Here is a 19261-nt window from a genome sequence, read left to right as displayed (position 1 = left end):
CTCCTGTTTCAGTTCACAAGAATTAACGTTGAAAAGCTACAAAGTGCCTCGTGCTGGAGCAGCATTAGTTACAGCTAAGCGAATACTACAGTTACTTGAAAGATTTCACTACCGCGTACCTTTCAGAACAAATCGACTCATTCTACAGGGATTAGATATAGGATATCGTATGCAGTCACGGTCAGTAATGTTCTAAGAACGTCGGGCGTCTGTGTGTTTGTCACGCTTACCGAGTTATTTCCACCGCCTTTACGGTGTAGTGACGTGTGAGTTTACGCTGGGACAACGATAGGACCTGAGCGGCGCGGAGGCTGCGCTCTCGGCCGCGTTATCAGTGAGCCGTAGACACCCGCGGTGCGCGCAGCTCGGCCCACCAGCCGACACAATGATCAACACGTTCGCCTCGATCGCCAAGAATGTCAACATCAAGCCGAAGCTCGTCAGCATCGACAACCTCGTCTTCAAGCTGCACTACCGCGTCACCTTCCTGCTGCTGTTGGTGTGCACGATCCTGGTGACGAGCCGCCAGTACATCGGCGAGCATATCCGCTGCATCAACGACAAAGCCATCCCCAACAACGTGATCGAGACGTTCTGCTTCTTCACGAGCACGTACACCGTGGTCCGCCACTTGGATCCCTCGTCCGTCTTGAGCGGTGCGCCGCTGCCTGGCGTCGGACCATACGTGGAGGGCGAACCCATCATTCGACACGCCTACTACCAGTGGGTGCCGTTCGTGCTGTTTCTGCAGGCGTTCGCCTTCTATATCCCTCACTGGATATGGCGCAACAAGGAAGGCGGACGGCTCAAGCTGGTCGTCAACATGTTCGAGTTCGCTGCATTGGCCGTTACTGACGAGAACGTCACCGTCAATGGAGTACGTACCAATATGCACGATCCAAAATCTATATGTATCCTCTGGGTCCTTCTATATTCGTTTTCGTTCTTTTTTTCTTGCCTCATTGGTTAACTACGTTTTCACAGAAAACCATTATCGTCATTGCTCGGGTATCATTATCACTAGTAAGTTATACTTTTCACATGGTACAAACCCATTCTCTTCGTGACAAGGTTCACAAAGAAGCAAATTACTCTCCAGGATGCAGGATGTGGTGCTAAGGAACGAACGGCATTTATTGTACATCCCGACGATACCGCTGCTGATAGAGTCGCAGAGCATACCCAGCTGGGTAAGGATAAAGATTTATAAATATGTATAAAGATATATAAAATATCCGTGTTTAACATCCTGTCTATGATGAGGTCATCAGTGACCCAGCAGAAGCTACGATTGCGGCAAGATGGGAAAGGGTATCGGCTTTTTTCGCTTTAGAGGAACCGTTCCAGCACTCGACTTAATCGATTTAGGGAACCTCGAAAAACATAAATCGGAACCGCTGGACAGAGACAAGGATTTGGACAACCATTCTGCAGAATGCCAGACCAGTGACGAAAGCGCTGCGCCAACTCGCTCAGCAACTCAATGAGGATGGAGTGGAAATCGTACGTAGGCTTGTGAAAACATGTATCTGAGGATTCGCCGTAAGTGGTTTTGGGAAATCACAGTATATCGTAATCTCTATGCTCGGGAGGTATTTTGAACTCCGCTCGTCCCCAAATAGAAGCTCAAATTTAAAATGGTTCAAATGGCTCTGAGCACTATGGGACTCAACATCTTAGGTCATAAGTCCCCTAGAACTTCGAACTACTTAAACCTAACTAACCTAAGGACATCACACACACCCATGCCCGAGGCAGGATTCGAACCTGCGACCGCAGCAGTCCCGCGGTTCCGGACTGCAGCGCCAGAACCGCTAGACCACCGCGGCCGGCAAGCTCAAATTTCATCGCCGCTTTGCCTTGCACCATTGCACCAATTAACCTCAAATTTTACGCAAACATTAAAGATTGAGTCCTAGTCGCCTTCTAATGAACCATGGTGCTATCAACCGATTTGAGACAGTACGTATTGGAGTGTTATGATTAAAAATACCTGCTGTTTGACTATTCTTATTCTTTCTAACTTTCCTACGAAATATAGTACACGGTCTACGGCGCAGTGCAGTGCACGGCACACACAATGAAAATGGTGCAAATGGCTCTGAGCACTATGGGACTCAACATCTTAGGTCATAAGTCCCCTAGAACTTAGAACTACTTAAACCTAACTAACCTAAGGACATCACACACACCCATGCCCCAGGCAGGATTCGAACCTGCGACCGTAGCAGTCCCGCGGTTCCGGACTGCAGCGCCAGAACCGCTAGACCACCGCGGCCGGCCACACACAATGAACAATACTCAATTATGCCGATAATTAATCAGAAATAACAGAAGAAATGTCTTAGCCTGCAGCCTGTAACATCAACAAATATAGTGCTGCTAAAGCTAAATTTGAACTGCTACAGTAATATCAGTTAATGCTGGAACAAGGACTAATAAAAATAGTTCCTGTCACCGAAAGTTAGGAGTTGCTCAATCCGAAGACGAAAAGTGATTCACTACGAACAATCGAACTTCAGGAAATGTTTTACATCAGCCTTAATCTCTTTATATGTTTGTTAGAAACTTAAGTTTCACTTTTATACGGCCTTTGTTACTGAGGAAACCTACGAGGTTTAGTGTAGAGGCATCATCACAGCAAGCCGTTGCCATGACGAATGCCTGACCCTAATTGCAGAGCAACGCTCGTATTTCAACCATGAAAGACGAGACTTCACACTGGAAAATGCCGGGGCGCTTGTGTAATATTACCCAGACATGCACTGCATCGTAGCATAGTACAGTCCCAGCTTTGATCTTAGTACTGCAACTAAGGTGAAATGCAATGCCGTTTCTGATTCTTTACCTGAGTTTCGTCGAATCGCCTACATCGATGTCCAAGGAGGTAATACCTAATGATCAAATGAAACTACATGGTTCCATAGACCTTCTCGAGTGGGCTGAGGAGTGAATGAGAATTTGCATTGAGGTGTAGTAGTGTAGTGCGTGCAGCTGCGCAAAGCCACTGTGCCAGGGTGGTGTAGTGGTTTGCGCATCAGCCTAAGGAGCAAGAGACGTGGGTTCGAATCCCGTTTTTGATTCGTCGATTGAGTCTGCATATATACATAATACCTAATACTTAACGTCCAGAGTGTAATGGGTACACCATTAAGAGAGTACGAAATCATCTCTACGAATCCTGAGAACGTGTGTCCTAAAAATTATCCAACAGGCCACAACGATGTGACCTGAAGTGACTCTGTTCTATAGAGTACTGGCGAAGCCATTCTCTGACCAAGGAACTGCAGCTTCGGAACTTCTTAATTACTAGGTCACGAACTGCTAAGCAGACACTTAATGAAGCGCAACCTGTCTGTCGAAACAGCGTCGTGGACCGGCCGGCAGTGCTGTTCATTGTTTACCTGAAGCAGCGCGTGGCGGCTGTATCAACACGGGATGCGCCGTAGAACTTGTCTGCCGGTAGTAGGGCGTTTGCGTCACGAAAGCAGAGCTGCAGCTGGGCCGCGGAACCGCCGCTGTAGGTCGCGCAGCGGCTGCTAACGCGAGAGAAATACGAGTTGGCCTTACAGATTAGAGACGTCATGTTACAGTCGGAACGCAGGACACTGCGGGCACGGTGTCGCATGCGCAAAGGAGGCCGCACTGCAAGGTAGCTTCAACTTGCTGTTGCGGTATTTCTGTCTGGCGGCGTTGTACTTGCTGCAGTTTCATTACACTTTTGTTGTGCTTAAGAACATATTGCTAGAGGGCACCAGCGCGTTGTCAAAATATAATGATTAAATGACAGAAGCTACTACAATGACGAAAAAAAATCGCAACACCAAAAAATAACTAGCCTATTGCAGAGTAATAAAATTTCGGGAATACATTTGTCTAGGTAACATAATTAAGCGATTAACATGGCAAGATCAAAGATTAATATAAGCGCGAGATAAATAATGGCAAATGGGTACGTTAACAACCGTTGGAGGATGGAGTTCCATGCCTATTGCATATGGTCGGTCAATACAGGAACTTTTAATTCTGGTTGTGGATGACACTAGAGTTGTCGTCCAATGATGTCCTATGTGCTCGACTGGAGACAAATCTGGTACTAGTTCAGGACAAGGCAACATGTCGACATTGTAGAGCATCTTGGGTCGAGCGTTATTCTGCTGGAAAACATCCAATGGAAAGCTGTTCTTTAATGGCAGCACGATAGGTCGAATCAAGAGATTGTGGAAAACCACGAGAGTGGTCCTGCAGTCATACGAAATCGTATCCTAGACCATAACTCCAGGTGTAGGTCCAGTGTGTCTACCATGCAGACACGCTAGTTGCAGGCTATCAACTGACCCCTTTCTAACCATCACTCGGCTGTCGCTGGCACCGAGACAAAACCAGCTATCATCACAGTACATGACAGACCTCTACCGTGCCCTCCAGTGAGCTCTCATTTGACACCATTGAAGTCACTAACGGCGGTGGTTTGAGGTGGGTCGAAAGCACGCTACAGGCCATCTGGCTCGGAAGTGTCCTTGAGGTAGCCAGTCTGTAACGATTCGTTGTGTCACTGTGGTGCCAAAAGCTGGTCAGATTTCTGCTGTAGTTGCAGTACGATGTGCCAGAGCCATGCGCCGGACACGATAGTCTTCCCTCTTGGTTCTGCCACGTGACCGTTCGGAGCCCGGTGTAACTGCGATTATACATTCTCGAAACCACCGCTGGCAGCAATCGTGTACAGTGGCTACATTCCTGCAGTTTTTCTGCAGTCTCACAGAAGGAACATCCGGCTTCTCGTAGCCCTATAACATGACTTCGCTCAAACTCACAAGGGAACCTCCCCATCGCACCCCCCTCAGATTTAGTTATAAGTTGGCACAGTGGATAGGCCTTGAAAAACTGAACACTGATCAATCGAGAAAAAAGGAAGAAGTTGTGTGGAACTATGAAAAAAATAAGCAAAATATACAAACTGTGTAGTCCATGCTTAACATATATAATATTAAGGATAGTATCAACTCAGTATAGCCGTGGTCCTGTGGTTAGCGTGAGCGGCTATGGAACCAGAGGTCTTTGGTTCGAATCTTATCCCGAGTGAAAATTTTAATTTTTTATTTTCAGACAATTATCAAAGTTCAGGTACACACGCACACAATCAACTTCGCTCTCCAAAATTCCAGGACATGTTCAGATTTGCTTGCACATATGCAGGATTTGACGGTCCACACACGGAAAAATTTGAAAACGTTAAAAACATTTGACAGAGCACAGGGAAAACTGTGCGACTGTTGCAGTCATTTGTTGCAGTTTATGTGTCAAACTCTTATGTTTTCATCACTTTTTTGGGAGTGATTGTCACATCCACACGAAAACCTAAATCGGGCAATTTAGAAGAATCTTTTTACCTATTCGCCAAGTGTACAAGGTCGGTGGGTCGACAACATATTCCTGTCATGTGACGCACATGCCGTCACCAGTGTCGTATAGAATATATCAGACGTGTTTTCCTGTGGAGGAATCGGTTGACCTATGACCTTGCGATCAAATGTTTTCGGTTCCCATTGGAGAGGCACGTCCTTTCGTCTACTAATTGCACGGTTTTGCGGTGCGGTCGCATAACACAGACACTAAACTTATTACAGTGAACAAAGACGTCAATGAACGGACAGATCATAACTGCGAAAATAAAGAAATTAAATTTTTCACTCGAGGGAGGACTTGAACTAAGGATCTCTCGTTCCACTGCTGCTCACGCTAACGACGTGACCACGGCGCTCCTGATCTCACACTGTCCTTGATGTTGCATATGTTACACATAGACTATTCAGTTTGTATATTTTGCTTATTTTTTTCATAGTTCCACACAACTTCTTCCTGTTTTCTCGATTGACCTGTGTTCAGTTTTTCAAGGCCTATCCAGTGTGCCAACTTATAACTAAATCTGAGGGGGGTGTGATGGGGAGGTTCCCTTGTCAGTGAGGTGTTGATAATGGCGTCTACGTTGCCTTAAAGGTACTAATCCAAAGAAAATAGGTATGAAGAGTACATAATCTATTCACAACTGACAAACATCTTTTTCTTGAGTCTATCATTTCCTCTTTTACAAGTCGTTTCTAATATTTCATTAACACTTGACATAGAAGTCACCAGCAAACCTGATTTGTATCCTCATAGTGGCGCTACTAGCGCCACTCTCAAGTGACTGGTGGGACATTTGAATGGATGTCATCTTTCAGATGTAGAAACACGCCTACCAACTTTCGCTCATGTCGCATAATTCCTTCTTGGTGTTGCGATTTTCTTTTAAGTGAGTGTATAACGCACGGAATCAATTTTAGTTAGATACATTGTTCAATTATAATGAAAGTTCTACGACAAAATACATGTTTCAATTTGGCTTGGCAGAACATTTTAATCGTTATCTGAACGTCGTAAAGTGTGTTAATTATATAAAAAAGAGTTTGATTGTTGTGAACTAAAACTGAACTGACCTTTCTAGTTCGTGTGTCTCGGTTTTGTAATCGCGAACAATGCAAGTGGTGCAATTACAAAAAGTTATCTGATAAATGAAGTCGACAAATCTATCTGAAACTGTATAACCGTATTAGAATTAACGTTTAACGAATTAATTAAAAAACATAAAACTGTAAACTAGGTAAGCTGTCCCGTGAAATTCTACATTGCGCGGTATGCGGCGGCGCGATTACATTCGTCCATAAATAAACAAAAAAGCCTACAAGAAATACACAGAACAATTCACAAAACACTCTCTAGACATGTTTCTTGAATGTCTCTATGAACTACTGGACTCTAGTGGTCAAAATTCTTAACTACATTTTAGTTCTTTCTGGTTAGTCCTGTGTGCTACTGTCCTCTGGCAGATGAAAATTAGAACTACGTATTCGACTGAACCCGCTTCAGACCATCCATCACTGTGCACGCATGAGTCGTTCTTCCGAAACACAGGCTCTAGACAGGAGCGTTATAAAGCGGCACGCCTCAATTACAGCGAATAATGTTACTATACGTGACGTCACAGTATGTGAGTTGTAATTCCAACGTACAGTGCTAACAGAATAAAAATACTGCATAAAACTATAAAACAAATTTTGAAAGAACAACGGACCAAAATGCTTCGATAAAACAGATGTACAAAAATTGTCTAAATAAAATTACAAACATTAAATGATTCACATGCGAATGTAACGCTGCATTGTAAAAAATAAACTGTCTGTCAAACAAGTACAATATAACTCACTTTACCTAAACTGAACCTGATAACAATTTTGAAACGCAGAGCTTAATTGTAAATAATCTTGTTGTGCTCCACCTGTGTTGTTAAACCGACCCTAATAGATTTTTACGGCTTACCTGTGCCAACGGAAACTCGGTGCTACTCGAAAGTGGTGAACAGAAAATAAAAAATTTTCAAATGTTTGTGAATTCCTAAGGGACCAAACTGTTGAGGTCATCGGCCCCTAGACTTACACACTACTTAAACTAACTTATGCGCCTCTAACCGCGCGGCCACTTCGCGCGGCAAACAGAAAAGATGTAGCGTAGAAGCAGTCTAGCTAAAGGAAAAGACGCCTTCCTCAGTGCAATTTTAAGACATTCCACTATGCTAAGCACATCATGCCTCAATCACTGTGTTCCACAAAGTACAATGTGGTGACAAACATAATTAGAAAATGAAATTCGTGAGGAGGTGGTGATAAATATTGCATTTACTGAATAAATGAGAAGAAACTAGCATTAAAAAACTATATTGAAACTCTGATTCCTTGACAAAACGCAATCAGCTTTACAACAATCACTCTTTTTGAAAGAAAAAAGACTGCAGTGAAATTAATTATTGGTATCGAAAATCTATAACTTCTCAGTGCAAGCCAAGTGAACAGATAATCTTACTAGATCTCGTCTCGACACTCAAACTAACTGACCTAAAACAATAAAGAAAAATTTCACTAAATATTTCCCTTTATCAAGCACAGCATAAATTACGCGCTGGCAAGCAAAGCAGCAACAGCTGTGGTGTCACCGCCAGACACCACACTTGCTAGGTGGTAGCTTAAATCGGCCGCGGTCCATTAGTACATGTCGGACCCGCGTGTCGCCACTGTCAGGATCGCAGACCGAGCGCCACCACACGGCAGGTCTCGAGAGACTGACTAGCACTCGCCCAGTTGTACGACGACTTTGCAAGCGACTACACTGACGAAGCCTTTCTCTCATTTGCCGAGAGACAGTTAGAATAGCCTTCAGCTAAGTCCATGGCTACGACCTAGCAAGGCGCCATTAGTTACTTCATGAATCTAAAGAGTCTCACTTGTATCATCAAGAATGCTGTATACCAAAGGACGATATAAAAGTTAAGTGTTCTAGTAGCTACGTTCTTTTCTTTATCACATTCATCACGTATCCTGTTCCAGACTTCGCGCCAGTCGGCGTGTGTGTACGTGTGCCCTTTCGGCTACCCGTCTCTGTGGACTGGCTGCCTTGTCAGTCCACTACAACAACATTACCTGAAAATCTTCACATTTCTCAAACTGATCTCAACCAAATCATATTTCCAAAATTCAACAACCTCTGTGCTCTGCTAACAATTTCCTGATCGCTTAGTGCCGTCACCAACACCGGTTCACTCCCTTTTCACAGAATGCCAATGCAACGACAATGCTGCTAGAAACCAAAGATCACATTGCTTCTACTTCGAACTTCTGTGGCGTAACATATCGACTATTTAAAACTTGTATTTGAAAAGTATCCAGTACACCGATATAAAATGTGACTTGTCGAATGAAGATATAGTTCACATAACTTTTACTGAATACCAAAATTAGGCTATCAATCTTACAACGTTCTGCACTAATCCAAAGAAAATAGGTATGAAGAATACATAATCTATTCACAACTGACAAGCATCTTTTTCTTGAGTCTATCATTTCGTCTTTTACAAGTCGTTTCTAATATTTCATTAACAGTTGACATAGAAGAAAGGTTTGGACTTGTGACAGAACTCAAAAGGCGAGTATTTAGCTGTGTAGTCTATATACTTCTTAGTTTCTCCAGATACTGAAGCAGCTTCTTTTCACAGAAGAAGGGATCGTTCTACAGACATTCTAGGGCTCTTTAGAATAAGACATGGTGACAGAACGAATCGTCCGTACCGCAGTGAACTGTGCGCTGTTGCGGAGCTTCCTGGTGAACTAAAACTGTATGCATCGGCCAGTAAACAGCTGTTACGTGCCAGGAAGTCCCACAATAGCGTGTATTTCGCTGCAGAGTGATAGGTTCATCCTGGAAACAAAGTTTAGTTCAAATGGTTCAAATGGCTCTGAGCACTATGGGACTTAACATCTGAGGTTATCAGTCCTCTAGAACTTAGAACTACTTAAACCTAACTAACCTAAGGACATCACAGACATCCACGCCCGAGACAGGATTCGAACCTGCGACCGGACCGGTCGCGCGGTTCCAGACTGAAGCGCCTAGAACCGCTCGGTCAGCACGGCCGGCCAAAGTTTAGAATGTGCCTTGGTGATATCGTGTCTTCTTGGAGTGCTAGAATAATAAAAAAATTGCTAATGCAATTTTGATGCACAAATCGAAGCTTAAAACGTAACAGGCGAACTGATGAAAGATAAAGTTCTATGAAACTTGGTGAGTGTGGAAGGGGCAATCTCAGAATAGAGGAAACGTAATCAGTTGTGGCTAAAAGCATGTCCTCTAGTGGAAAGGATCCGGGTTCGTGTCCCAGGCTAGAACAGTTTTAAGCTGAGGAAGTTTCAGTTTCGGTACTCCTGGCAGAAGAACTGTTCTCATAAATAGTTGAAAAACGTGATGTAAAGACAGACTCCCGACAAATTGCAGTTTGACGTCCATTAGTCACGTAAAGATGTATTCTTGGGAGTACCGTTAAAAGTGGAAATTATTTGATTGAGAAAGCATAATGACACGTTTGGGACCCTCCCTCATATCAACCAACCATAATTACACGAAAATATCAAGGAATATAAACTTTACGATTACTGAACATCGAAATATTCACGTCTTCGCGTTTTATCATTTGTGGAAAACCCTGTTTCGATGTTTTTAACCATATATTAAGGATTAGTCGATGAGGATACTTTGTATATTAGATACACAAATTTTGCATCCGGTGCGAAATCAAGGGAGTGTCAGAAAAAACAAAAATGGTCGGTTCACTGTCTGATTTTCGTGATCTTATTGTTACTCGGCACTTTATTGTTTAGCTAATGCAATTTTAATGCACAAACTGATGCATAAAACGTAACCGATGAACTGATGAAAGGAGATTAGAAGATAGAAAGTACAACTGTTGTTTTATTTGTATTTGGGTAAAGTTGTAGTCTCTTTCGGATCGTTATTAATTATTTTTATTTCTTTATGTGCAGATTGAAAAACTACAAATGAACTATATTATTTTACTTACCCACAATGGCTTGAGAATACCGCGGCTGTTGTGTCAAATATCGCTACAGAAAAAACTACAACCAGTCAGTTTTTGGATGACTGATACATTTCACCGTTAAAATAACTCGTTCATTCTAAAAGCGTGGCTGGTTGCAAATTTTCCTTTCGAAATTTAAAACTACAAATAAAAATATTGCAATAAAATTTTCTTGGGCTTCTTGCCGCCTCATTTTGCAATGTCTGTGACGTATCGCAGTGTACTCACTTCCTCCCATCCTCTTGGCAGAAGGAGGTAGAAGAGTGTTTGCTTTTCGAGACATCTCAAACTCACTGCAAATTGACGCGGCAAGAACTCCGAAATATTTCCGTGCATTGACTCGTCGTGAAAACGTTCATTTAGAAACAATTTTGTAACTCTGATCTGAAGTTTACATTTGCCACTGTTTGTAAACTTCAAGTTCTATCCCTGCTAAGGATAGCAACTGCAAGTTCTATCCCTACTAAAGATAGAAAGTAGGTGTTATCTACTGTGTTGGTTACAATATACCAAACACCGTCCGAACGGGCCTTGAAGGCTCAATGGTACCGACTGGCCGCCGTGTCATCCTCAGCCCTTGGGCGCCACCAGAGGCCGATACGGAAGGGTTTGTGGTCAGCACACCGCTCTCCCAATAATAACTGTAATTCTCTTTATGGTGCCTATTTTACACGTATTGGGTTTCGATGGATGGATCATAGATCATATACGACTTTACATTTTATCTAGCAGATCTTCAATTTTCTCTTCCATTCTTCTGCATATTATTCCTGTCAACAACTTAGATGCGTGGAATTGTATGGAAGCTATTTTTCCAAAAGTCTTATGGTATGTCTACAGCCTCATAGTTTCTACACACCAGCTTGAAGTCGTTAGTTTACTACTTCGTCCAGTGATTTTAGAAACTGCGGACGAATGTTTTCCCTCCCCTCTGCATTATTTGATCTTTAGTCTTCGAAAGCTCTGTTTTATTCTGACTGTAACACTGAATTCTGTATGTATTACATGCTGATTCCAGTTTCTTATTCTATCTCATCATCAGACAATTTCTCCCTCTCAAACAGGCATTCAGTGCACTCTTTCCACCTCCCGCTCTCTGTGCTTTTAAAAAGTGAATACCATTGCTATTTTAACGTTGCCTCCCTTGCTTTTAACATCGTCGAAAGTTGTTTTGGCTTTCCTGCATGCTGGATCAGTCCTATATGCAGTCCTATATGCTTGATCATTTCTTTTTTCTGCAAACATTTCCTATTGGCTTCCCTGCACTTGCTACTAATTTCATTATTAAGTGATTTATATTTCTCTTTATCTGAGAATTTTTGTATTTCTTTCTTTTCTCTGTTCATTGAAGCATTCTGTCCAACTTCATTGCATGCGTTTTACAGAGATGTGTATTCCTTTCCATTCAACTGCCTTCTAATTCATTCAATGTCGCAGTATTTACAGCCTTACAGAAATTCAAACGCGTCTCGTTATTCCTCAGCAGTTCAGCGTTGCACTTCTCGATTCTTCCGGACGACTCTCTTGAACTTCACTCTCTTCTTCGCCATCACCAGATTGAGACCAAAGCCTGTATCTGGTCATGGTTACGCCAAAATCTGATTTCGAAATCTGTGCCTGACCATGATGTAATCTAGCTGGAATCTTCATCTACATCTACATCTACATACATATTCCACAAGCCACCGTATGGTGCATGGATGGGGTACCTTGTACCACGATAATCAATTCTTTTCGTATTCTATTCGCAAACAGATCGAGTGAAAAGTTACTGTCTATATGCCTCCGTTGTTGTTGTTGTTGTTGTGGTCTTCAGTCCTGAGACTGGTTTGATGCAGCTCTCCATGCTACTCTGTCCTGTGCAAGCTTCTTCATCTCCCAGTACCTACTGCAACCTACATCCTTCTGAATCTGCTTAGTGTATTCATCTCTTGGTCTCCCTCTACGATTTTTACGCTCCACGCTGCCCTCCAATGCTAAATTTGTGATCCCTTGATGCCTCAAAACATGTCCTACCAACCGATCCCTTCTTCTAGTCAATCACTAATTTCCCTGATCTTATCCTTGTGGTCCATACGCGAAATGCACAATGGCGCCAGTAGAATCTTTTGCAGTGTGCTTCAAATGACGGGTCCCTCAATTTTCTCAACAGCGTTCCGCGGAAAGAACGTAGTCTTCCCTCCAGGGATCCACTTTTGAGTTCCGTAGCTCTTTCTTCTATTGCTACATCTGCTCCCGCGTTCCAGTCTCCCATGATAATTAAATTTTAATTCCATAGGCATATTGAATTAGCCGTACATTACGATCATATTCTTTCTATCCTTATTTTCTGCCGGTGGCGTCGGCATGTACACCTAAACTATTGTTGTTGACGTTTGTTTGCTGCCGATTCAGATGAGGACCACTTGTCACTGAATTATTCACAGCAACTCAATCCTGTTCGGAACGAACTCTGCTCCCATTACACCAATTTCTGGTGCTGTTGTTGTTACTCTATATTCGTCTGAGCAGAAATCCTTATCTTCTTTTCTCTTCACTTCACTGATCCCCTACGTATCTAGATCGAGCTTTTGCACTTTCCTTTGCAGATGTAACTTCCCTACGACGCTCAAACATTGTACATACCACGCTCCTACACGTGTAATGTTGCCCTTTCGTTGGTTATATTATTATTATGAATTAGAATAACCGCAGGCACGTGATCAATACAAAAGGAGTCTCTTGAAGAATAACTAAATAAATGAGAGTGGTGTATAGAGTCGAGGACGGAAATACTGGATGAGAAATACTGAGTACGAAATAACCATTTATTGTTTTCGATTTATTATAATGGAATTAATGTATATCATCCTCAGTCGTCAATCTAACATGTTTCAAAAGTTTTTTCTTCATTGGTTTTATCTGTGATACTGTCTGAAAAATTAGCAAGGAAAACTCGATAAGCGACTGAGGGAAATCTAAGCAATTCAGTATGAGTAGCCGCATCCATATCTACGCCCAGCTCACTCTGAATAGGTACCTATGTCTTTTTTTATTGCTCTGATTCCTCCCATTCGGACTCATCTGTGAAAGAAACTCTACAGACTACCGTCATACTTAGCTTTAGCGAATCTTTCAGGAGATCCAAAGTTTTAATGATTCGACCATCGCCAGTACCAGCTAATCTCTTACATTAAATTTAGATTATACCATAAATAACTCATTTGATAAATCATTCAGTTGCTTTACAACATAAAATGTTTGTCTGTAAAGGAAACTGAACAACTGGGAGAATCAATAAAAGCTCTGTTTGTAACCTAGGTATAGTCTATCCGGTCGTACTGTTACGAATTTTTTTCTATATAGCTCCTTTTCTCTGTTCAAGTTCTATTTTCAGCACTCTGTAATTTACGTTAGTTCTCGTCAGTAATTTCATTACGTTCTTTGTGACGAATCTGGTGGAAAAATGCGAAACAATCGCTAGTAACTCTCGTAGAAATGAATCCACTAAAGTCAACGAAAAGTCCGTGTAAGCGTCGCAAAACATATTCTAGATTTTATGATTAAATCAGCTCGAGAGCGGTTTAACTCAAAACTGTAACGTGGATACCGTATACCATGGCAGTTTTGTGACTCAGGAAAAAGCGAAACAAATTACTGAATGTTTGTAGGTATATTACATTCACTGAGGTGAAACTGAAAGCAGAATCAAATACATAATTCAGTTTTTGTAGTCCTGTCTTCCTCAGTTGCGTGTAATATTACGGTATATTGATAATTTTATTCAGTTGCTGTCAGACGGTCCATAAGTAAAAATTATCAATCTACCGTAACATAATTCAGTCCTTGCCTTTGAGTTCACGCATTAAAATGAACTGTACAATATCTAAAAATGAAGGTAAAAAATAATATTCCGTAAGAAAAAGTATCTCATTTAAGATAGGATAAGCGGTTTGTAAGTCACTTGATGGTTAGGACAGCTGTCACTGAAATGTATTCGGATCACACATGTTACAGAACAAGCGCTATAAAGTCGAACATCTAAGACAAATTTACAAAAGCATTTGTAACCTACATCCTCAATTATTTGCTGTGTGTATTCCAATCTCTGTCTTCCTCTGCAGTTTTTGCCCTCTACAGCTCCCTCTAGTACCATGGAAGCTATTCCCTGATGTCCTAACAGATCTACCATTCTGTCTCTTCTTTTTGTCAGTGTTTTCCATATATTCCTTCCCTCGCCGTTTCTCCGGAGAACCTCCTCATTCCTTACCTTATCTGTCCACCAAATTGTCAGCATTCTTTTGTAACACCGCATCTCAAGTGTTTCAACTCTCTTCTTTCCTTGTTTTTCCAATAGTCCATGTTTCACTACTATACAATGCCGTGCTCCAGACGTACATTCCCAGAAATGTCTTCCTCAAATTAAGGCCTATATTTGATACTAGTAGACTTCTCTTGGCCAGGAGTGCCACTTTTGTCAGCGATAGTGTGCTTTTTATGTTCTTCTTGCTCCGACCTCCATGGGTTATTTTTCCGCCTAGTTAGCAGAATTCCATAAATTAATCTACTTCGTGATCACCAATCCAGATGTTAAGTTTCTCGCTGTTCTCATTTCTGCTAACTCTCATTACTTTCGCATTTCTTCCATTTACTCTCAGTCCATATTCTGCACCCATTAGACCGTTCATTCCATCCAATATATCCTGTAATTCTTCTTTACTTTAGCTGAGGACAGAAATGTTAGCAAATTTTACCATTGATATCTTTTCACCTTGAATTTTATCTCCATTCTTGTACCTTTATCTCATTTGCATCTCTGCTTCTTCGATGTATAGACTGAACAGTAGAGACGAAAGACTACATCCCTGTCTTAAACCTTTTTACCCGAACACTTCATTTTTCGTCTCCCACTCTTACTGTCCCCACTTGATTCTTGTACATACTGTATATTGCCCACCTTTCCCTATAGCTTACCGCTATTTTTCTCAGTGTTTCGAACATCTTGAACAATTTTACATTGCCGAACGCTTTTTCCAGATCGACAGATCCTATGAACGTGTCTTGCTCTTTTTTTTTTTTTTTTTCCATTATGAACTGCAATGTAAGAATTGCCCCTCCTGTGCCTTTCACTTTCGCCGTCCGGGGTGGCCGAGTGGTTTTAGGCGCTTCAATCTGGAACCGCGAGACCGCTACGGTCGCAGGTTCGATTCCTGCCTCGGGCATGGATGTGTGTGATGTCCTTAGGTTAGTTAGGTTTAAGTAGTTCTAAGTTCTAGGGGACTGATGACCTCAGATGTTAAGTCCCATAGTGCTCAGAGCCATTTGAACCTTTAACTTTCCTTAAACAAAACTTATCGTCATCCAACAGATCTTCAATTTTATTTTCCATTCTTCTGCATGTTACTCTTATCAGTAACTTGGATAAATGATCTGTTAAGCTGATTGCGCTATAATTCTTGACTAGTCTCTTAAATTTCAGCGTACTCTTCATCACTACTAAATTGTGATCTGAGTCCTGGGTACGCCTTCCAATTCAGTGTCTGGTTTCGGAATCTCTGCCTGGCCATGATGTAATCTAACTGACGTGTTACAGTATCTCCAGGCCGTTTCCAAGTATACCTCCTCCTCTCTTGATATTTGAACACAGTATTAGCTGCTGCTTGCTGAAATTTACTGCAGAAATCGATTTGTCTTTCTGCTCTGTCATTCCTAGTACGATCTTTCTCCCCTGTCATTCCTAGTACCAACCCCATATTCTCAGATAACCCTTTCTTCTACTCCTTTCCCTGCAACCACATTCGAATACCCCATGACTATCAGATTTTTATCTTCCTGTATGTACTGAATTAGCCGTTCAATATCCTCATATACTTCCTCTAGCTCTTCATCTTCGGCCTGCGATGTCGATTTGTATACCTGACGTATCATTGTCGGTGTTGGTCTGCTGTCGATCCTGATGAGAACAACCCTATCACTGATCTGTTCACTGTAAATCACTCTCTGTCCTACCTTCCTGTTCAGAACGAATCCTACTCCCGTTATACCATTTTCTGCTGCTGTTGATATTACCTTATACTCATCGGACCAGAAATCCTTGTCTTCTTTCCATTTCACTTCAATGATCCCAGCAATATTTAGATTGTACCTCAGCATTTCCCTTTTCAGTTTTTCTAGCTTCCCTAGAACGTACAAACTTCTGGTATTCCACGCCCCGACTCGCCGACTCGTAGAACGTTATCCTAACAATAGTTTTCAATAATTTTCTCATGATCATCTCCCCCTTGGCAATCTCCTCCCGGAGATCCGAATGGGATGCCAGTGGAGAGAACATGAACCTTTCTGAATTAGAGGCCACATGTCCTGTGGATACACATTATGTGTCTTTAGTGCAGTGGTTCCCATTCCCTTCTACCTTCTCATGCCGCTGATCGTTGCTAATTCTTCGGCCTTTAGGGGCTGTTTCCCACCCCAAGATCAAGAGGGTGCTCTGTTCCTCTGTACGCTCCTCCGCTCTCTTTGACAAGGCCGTTGGCTGAATGAGGGTGACTTCTTATTGCGGAAGCCTTCAGTCACCATTGCTGATGATTTTATGATTGTTATACAAAATTTAACCGATTGCAGGTTCGAACCCGTGACCGAGGACGTTTCTGATCAATAATCAAAGACGCTACCCCTAGACCGTAGGTGCACAAAAATTTGCATCTTCTGGGAATCCAGTAAACCTGGTTTGTAACGAAGCTAAACGTGATGCGCACAGCAATATGCATCTTCCTATATTACATCAGAGTAGGGTGTTCATAAGCATCCCTGTGTTTCAATACGGGATCTTCTTGATAGGGTGTACTACAAAATGGTAACGAGAGAAGCGTGCGCCTAACCCATACTGATGAACAAACCGAGAACGGCAAACTTCTCGATTCCGAAGTATTCTCATTGTTCTTTCCAGTTCTCGTTTTATAGCATCATAAAATTGTTGACACAAGCTTTTATAGTACTACGTCTGGCGTAATCACGGGTAATGTGACATATAGCTAATAGTTTGTGATTTTGTAAAGTTAACAGTTATATCCAGAACGGCTGCGTAGCGCAGGACATTAAATTGTCCTGCTGATAAACTGACGGTAGTAGGTTCGAATTTCATTGTGTGCTTTTAAATATGCATAATTAAATCTTTACTGAAATCAATTTAAATCTTTATCGAAGTGACTATGATCACTATTTTTATTCAATTATTTGGCTTAAAAGTAATCTTCTTTTATTTCTAATCCTTTGCTGCGTTATTTTAATCATCATATTAACTTCCTTATTTGCATTATTTTTTTCTTTCCGTTATTTTTTTAATTTGCTTTATTTGTCCATGAGATTTTACTTTTAATTTAACTTCGATTTAATTATTTTGTTTTATGATTTTGTATTTTTGTCCATATTATTGCAATCAATATTTATTTTCCTCTTTTTGCATGAATTTTGTTTTATTTACAACCCCTTCTTTCGTTTAAATCTTCTTCTGCGTATTTTGTTCCCAATCCAACAAGAATTTATATTTTAAGTGTTTGTATGACGAGTACCACATAAAAGATCTCATGGTTCGGATCTCATGTCTCGTTTCTTAGCTCTCGCCAATCAGTTCTCGTTCTAAACTCTCGGTTTTCGATTCTCGTTTTACGGTTCTCGTTTTACGGTTCTCGCTTCTTAGTTCTCGCTCCTCCATTAGCGGTTGTATATTCGTTACCGTTGACCAAAATGAGACGAAGGTTTTCTGTTCTCAGATCGAAAGTTTTCTGTTCTCAGATTTGTGTTTGTTTTCATTTTCTGGCTGCTCCCTTTTATTACAAGACCTGAGGCCACATCATTGATTTCTTCATATGTTAAATAAATTGGATCTTTGAACTGGAATATGTATCACAACACACAATATATGTGTAACATCAAATGCAGTGAGTTACTGAACGAAACATCCCATTAATATTCAAAAATGAGTGTGAAAATTTAAGTGGATAAAATATTTTGCAAACAAATTGTCATGAAAATATTGAAGTTGACATGAGGAAACTGAAATCCGATCTCAGACACAATTGGCTATTAAAATAAATTCAGTGCCTGCAAGTGAAAATTCTTTCCCGCACGAGACTCTAAGACGGGTTTTCCGATCTATGCGAGCGGTTTCCTCAACCGCCTTTTTCTCCTCAACTTTCTTTTTGTTTTGCTTATCGCAAGCAGTCGCCATACAATTTTTTTTTTAGTAGAGTCAGCCTGCGGCGTTTATACACTCCTGGAAATTGAAATAAGAACACCGTGAATTCATTGTCCCAGGAAGGAGAAACTTTATTGACACATTCCTGGGGTCAGATACATCACATGATCACACTGACAGAACCACAGGCACATAGACACAGGCAACAGAGCATGCACAATGTCGGCACTAGTACAGTGTATATCCATCTTTCGCAGCAATGCAGGCTGCTATTCTCCCATGGAGACGATCGTAGAGATGCTGGATGTAGTCCTGTGGAACGGCTTGCCATGCCATTTCCACCTGGCGCCTCAGTTGGACCAGCGTTCGTGCTGGACGTGCAGACCGCGTGAGACGACGCTTGATCCAGTCCCAAACATGCTCAATGGGGGACAGATCCGGAGATCTTGCTGGCCAGGGTAGTTGACTTACACCTTCTAGAGCACGTAGGGTGGCACGGGATACATGCGGACGTGCATTGTCCTGTTGGAACAGCAAGTTCCCTTGCCGGTCTAGGAATGGTAGAACGATGGGTTCGATGACGGTTTGGATGTACCGTGCACTATTCAGTGCCCCCTCGACGATCACCA

General features: G+C 41.9%; 1 protein-coding gene across 1 annotated transcript in view; it reads left to right on the top strand.

Annotated features, from left to right (window-relative positions):
- Positions 1 to 321: 321 nt before the first annotated feature.
- LOC126247935 (innexin inx7) overlaps positions 322 to 19261 on the top strand; it is a 170824-nt gene continuing 151884 nt past the window's right edge. The window contains exon 1 of the mRNA XM_049948521.1: positions 322 to 877. Within this exon, the coding sequence (XP_049804478.1) occupies positions 386 to 877 (492 nt within the window). The 5' untranslated portion in view covers positions 322 to 385. The remainder of the gene's footprint in view (positions 878 to 19261) is intronic.

The sequence above is a fragment of the Schistocerca nitens genome, chromosome 1 (assembly GCF_023898315.1).
Source record: "Schistocerca nitens isolate TAMUIC-IGC-003100 chromosome 1, iqSchNite1.1, whole genome shotgun sequence".
In the NCBI taxonomy this organism is placed as follows: Eukaryota; Metazoa; Arthropoda; class Insecta; order Orthoptera; family Acrididae; genus Schistocerca; species Schistocerca nitens.
This window is presented reverse-complemented; position numbering and strand designations above follow the sequence as displayed.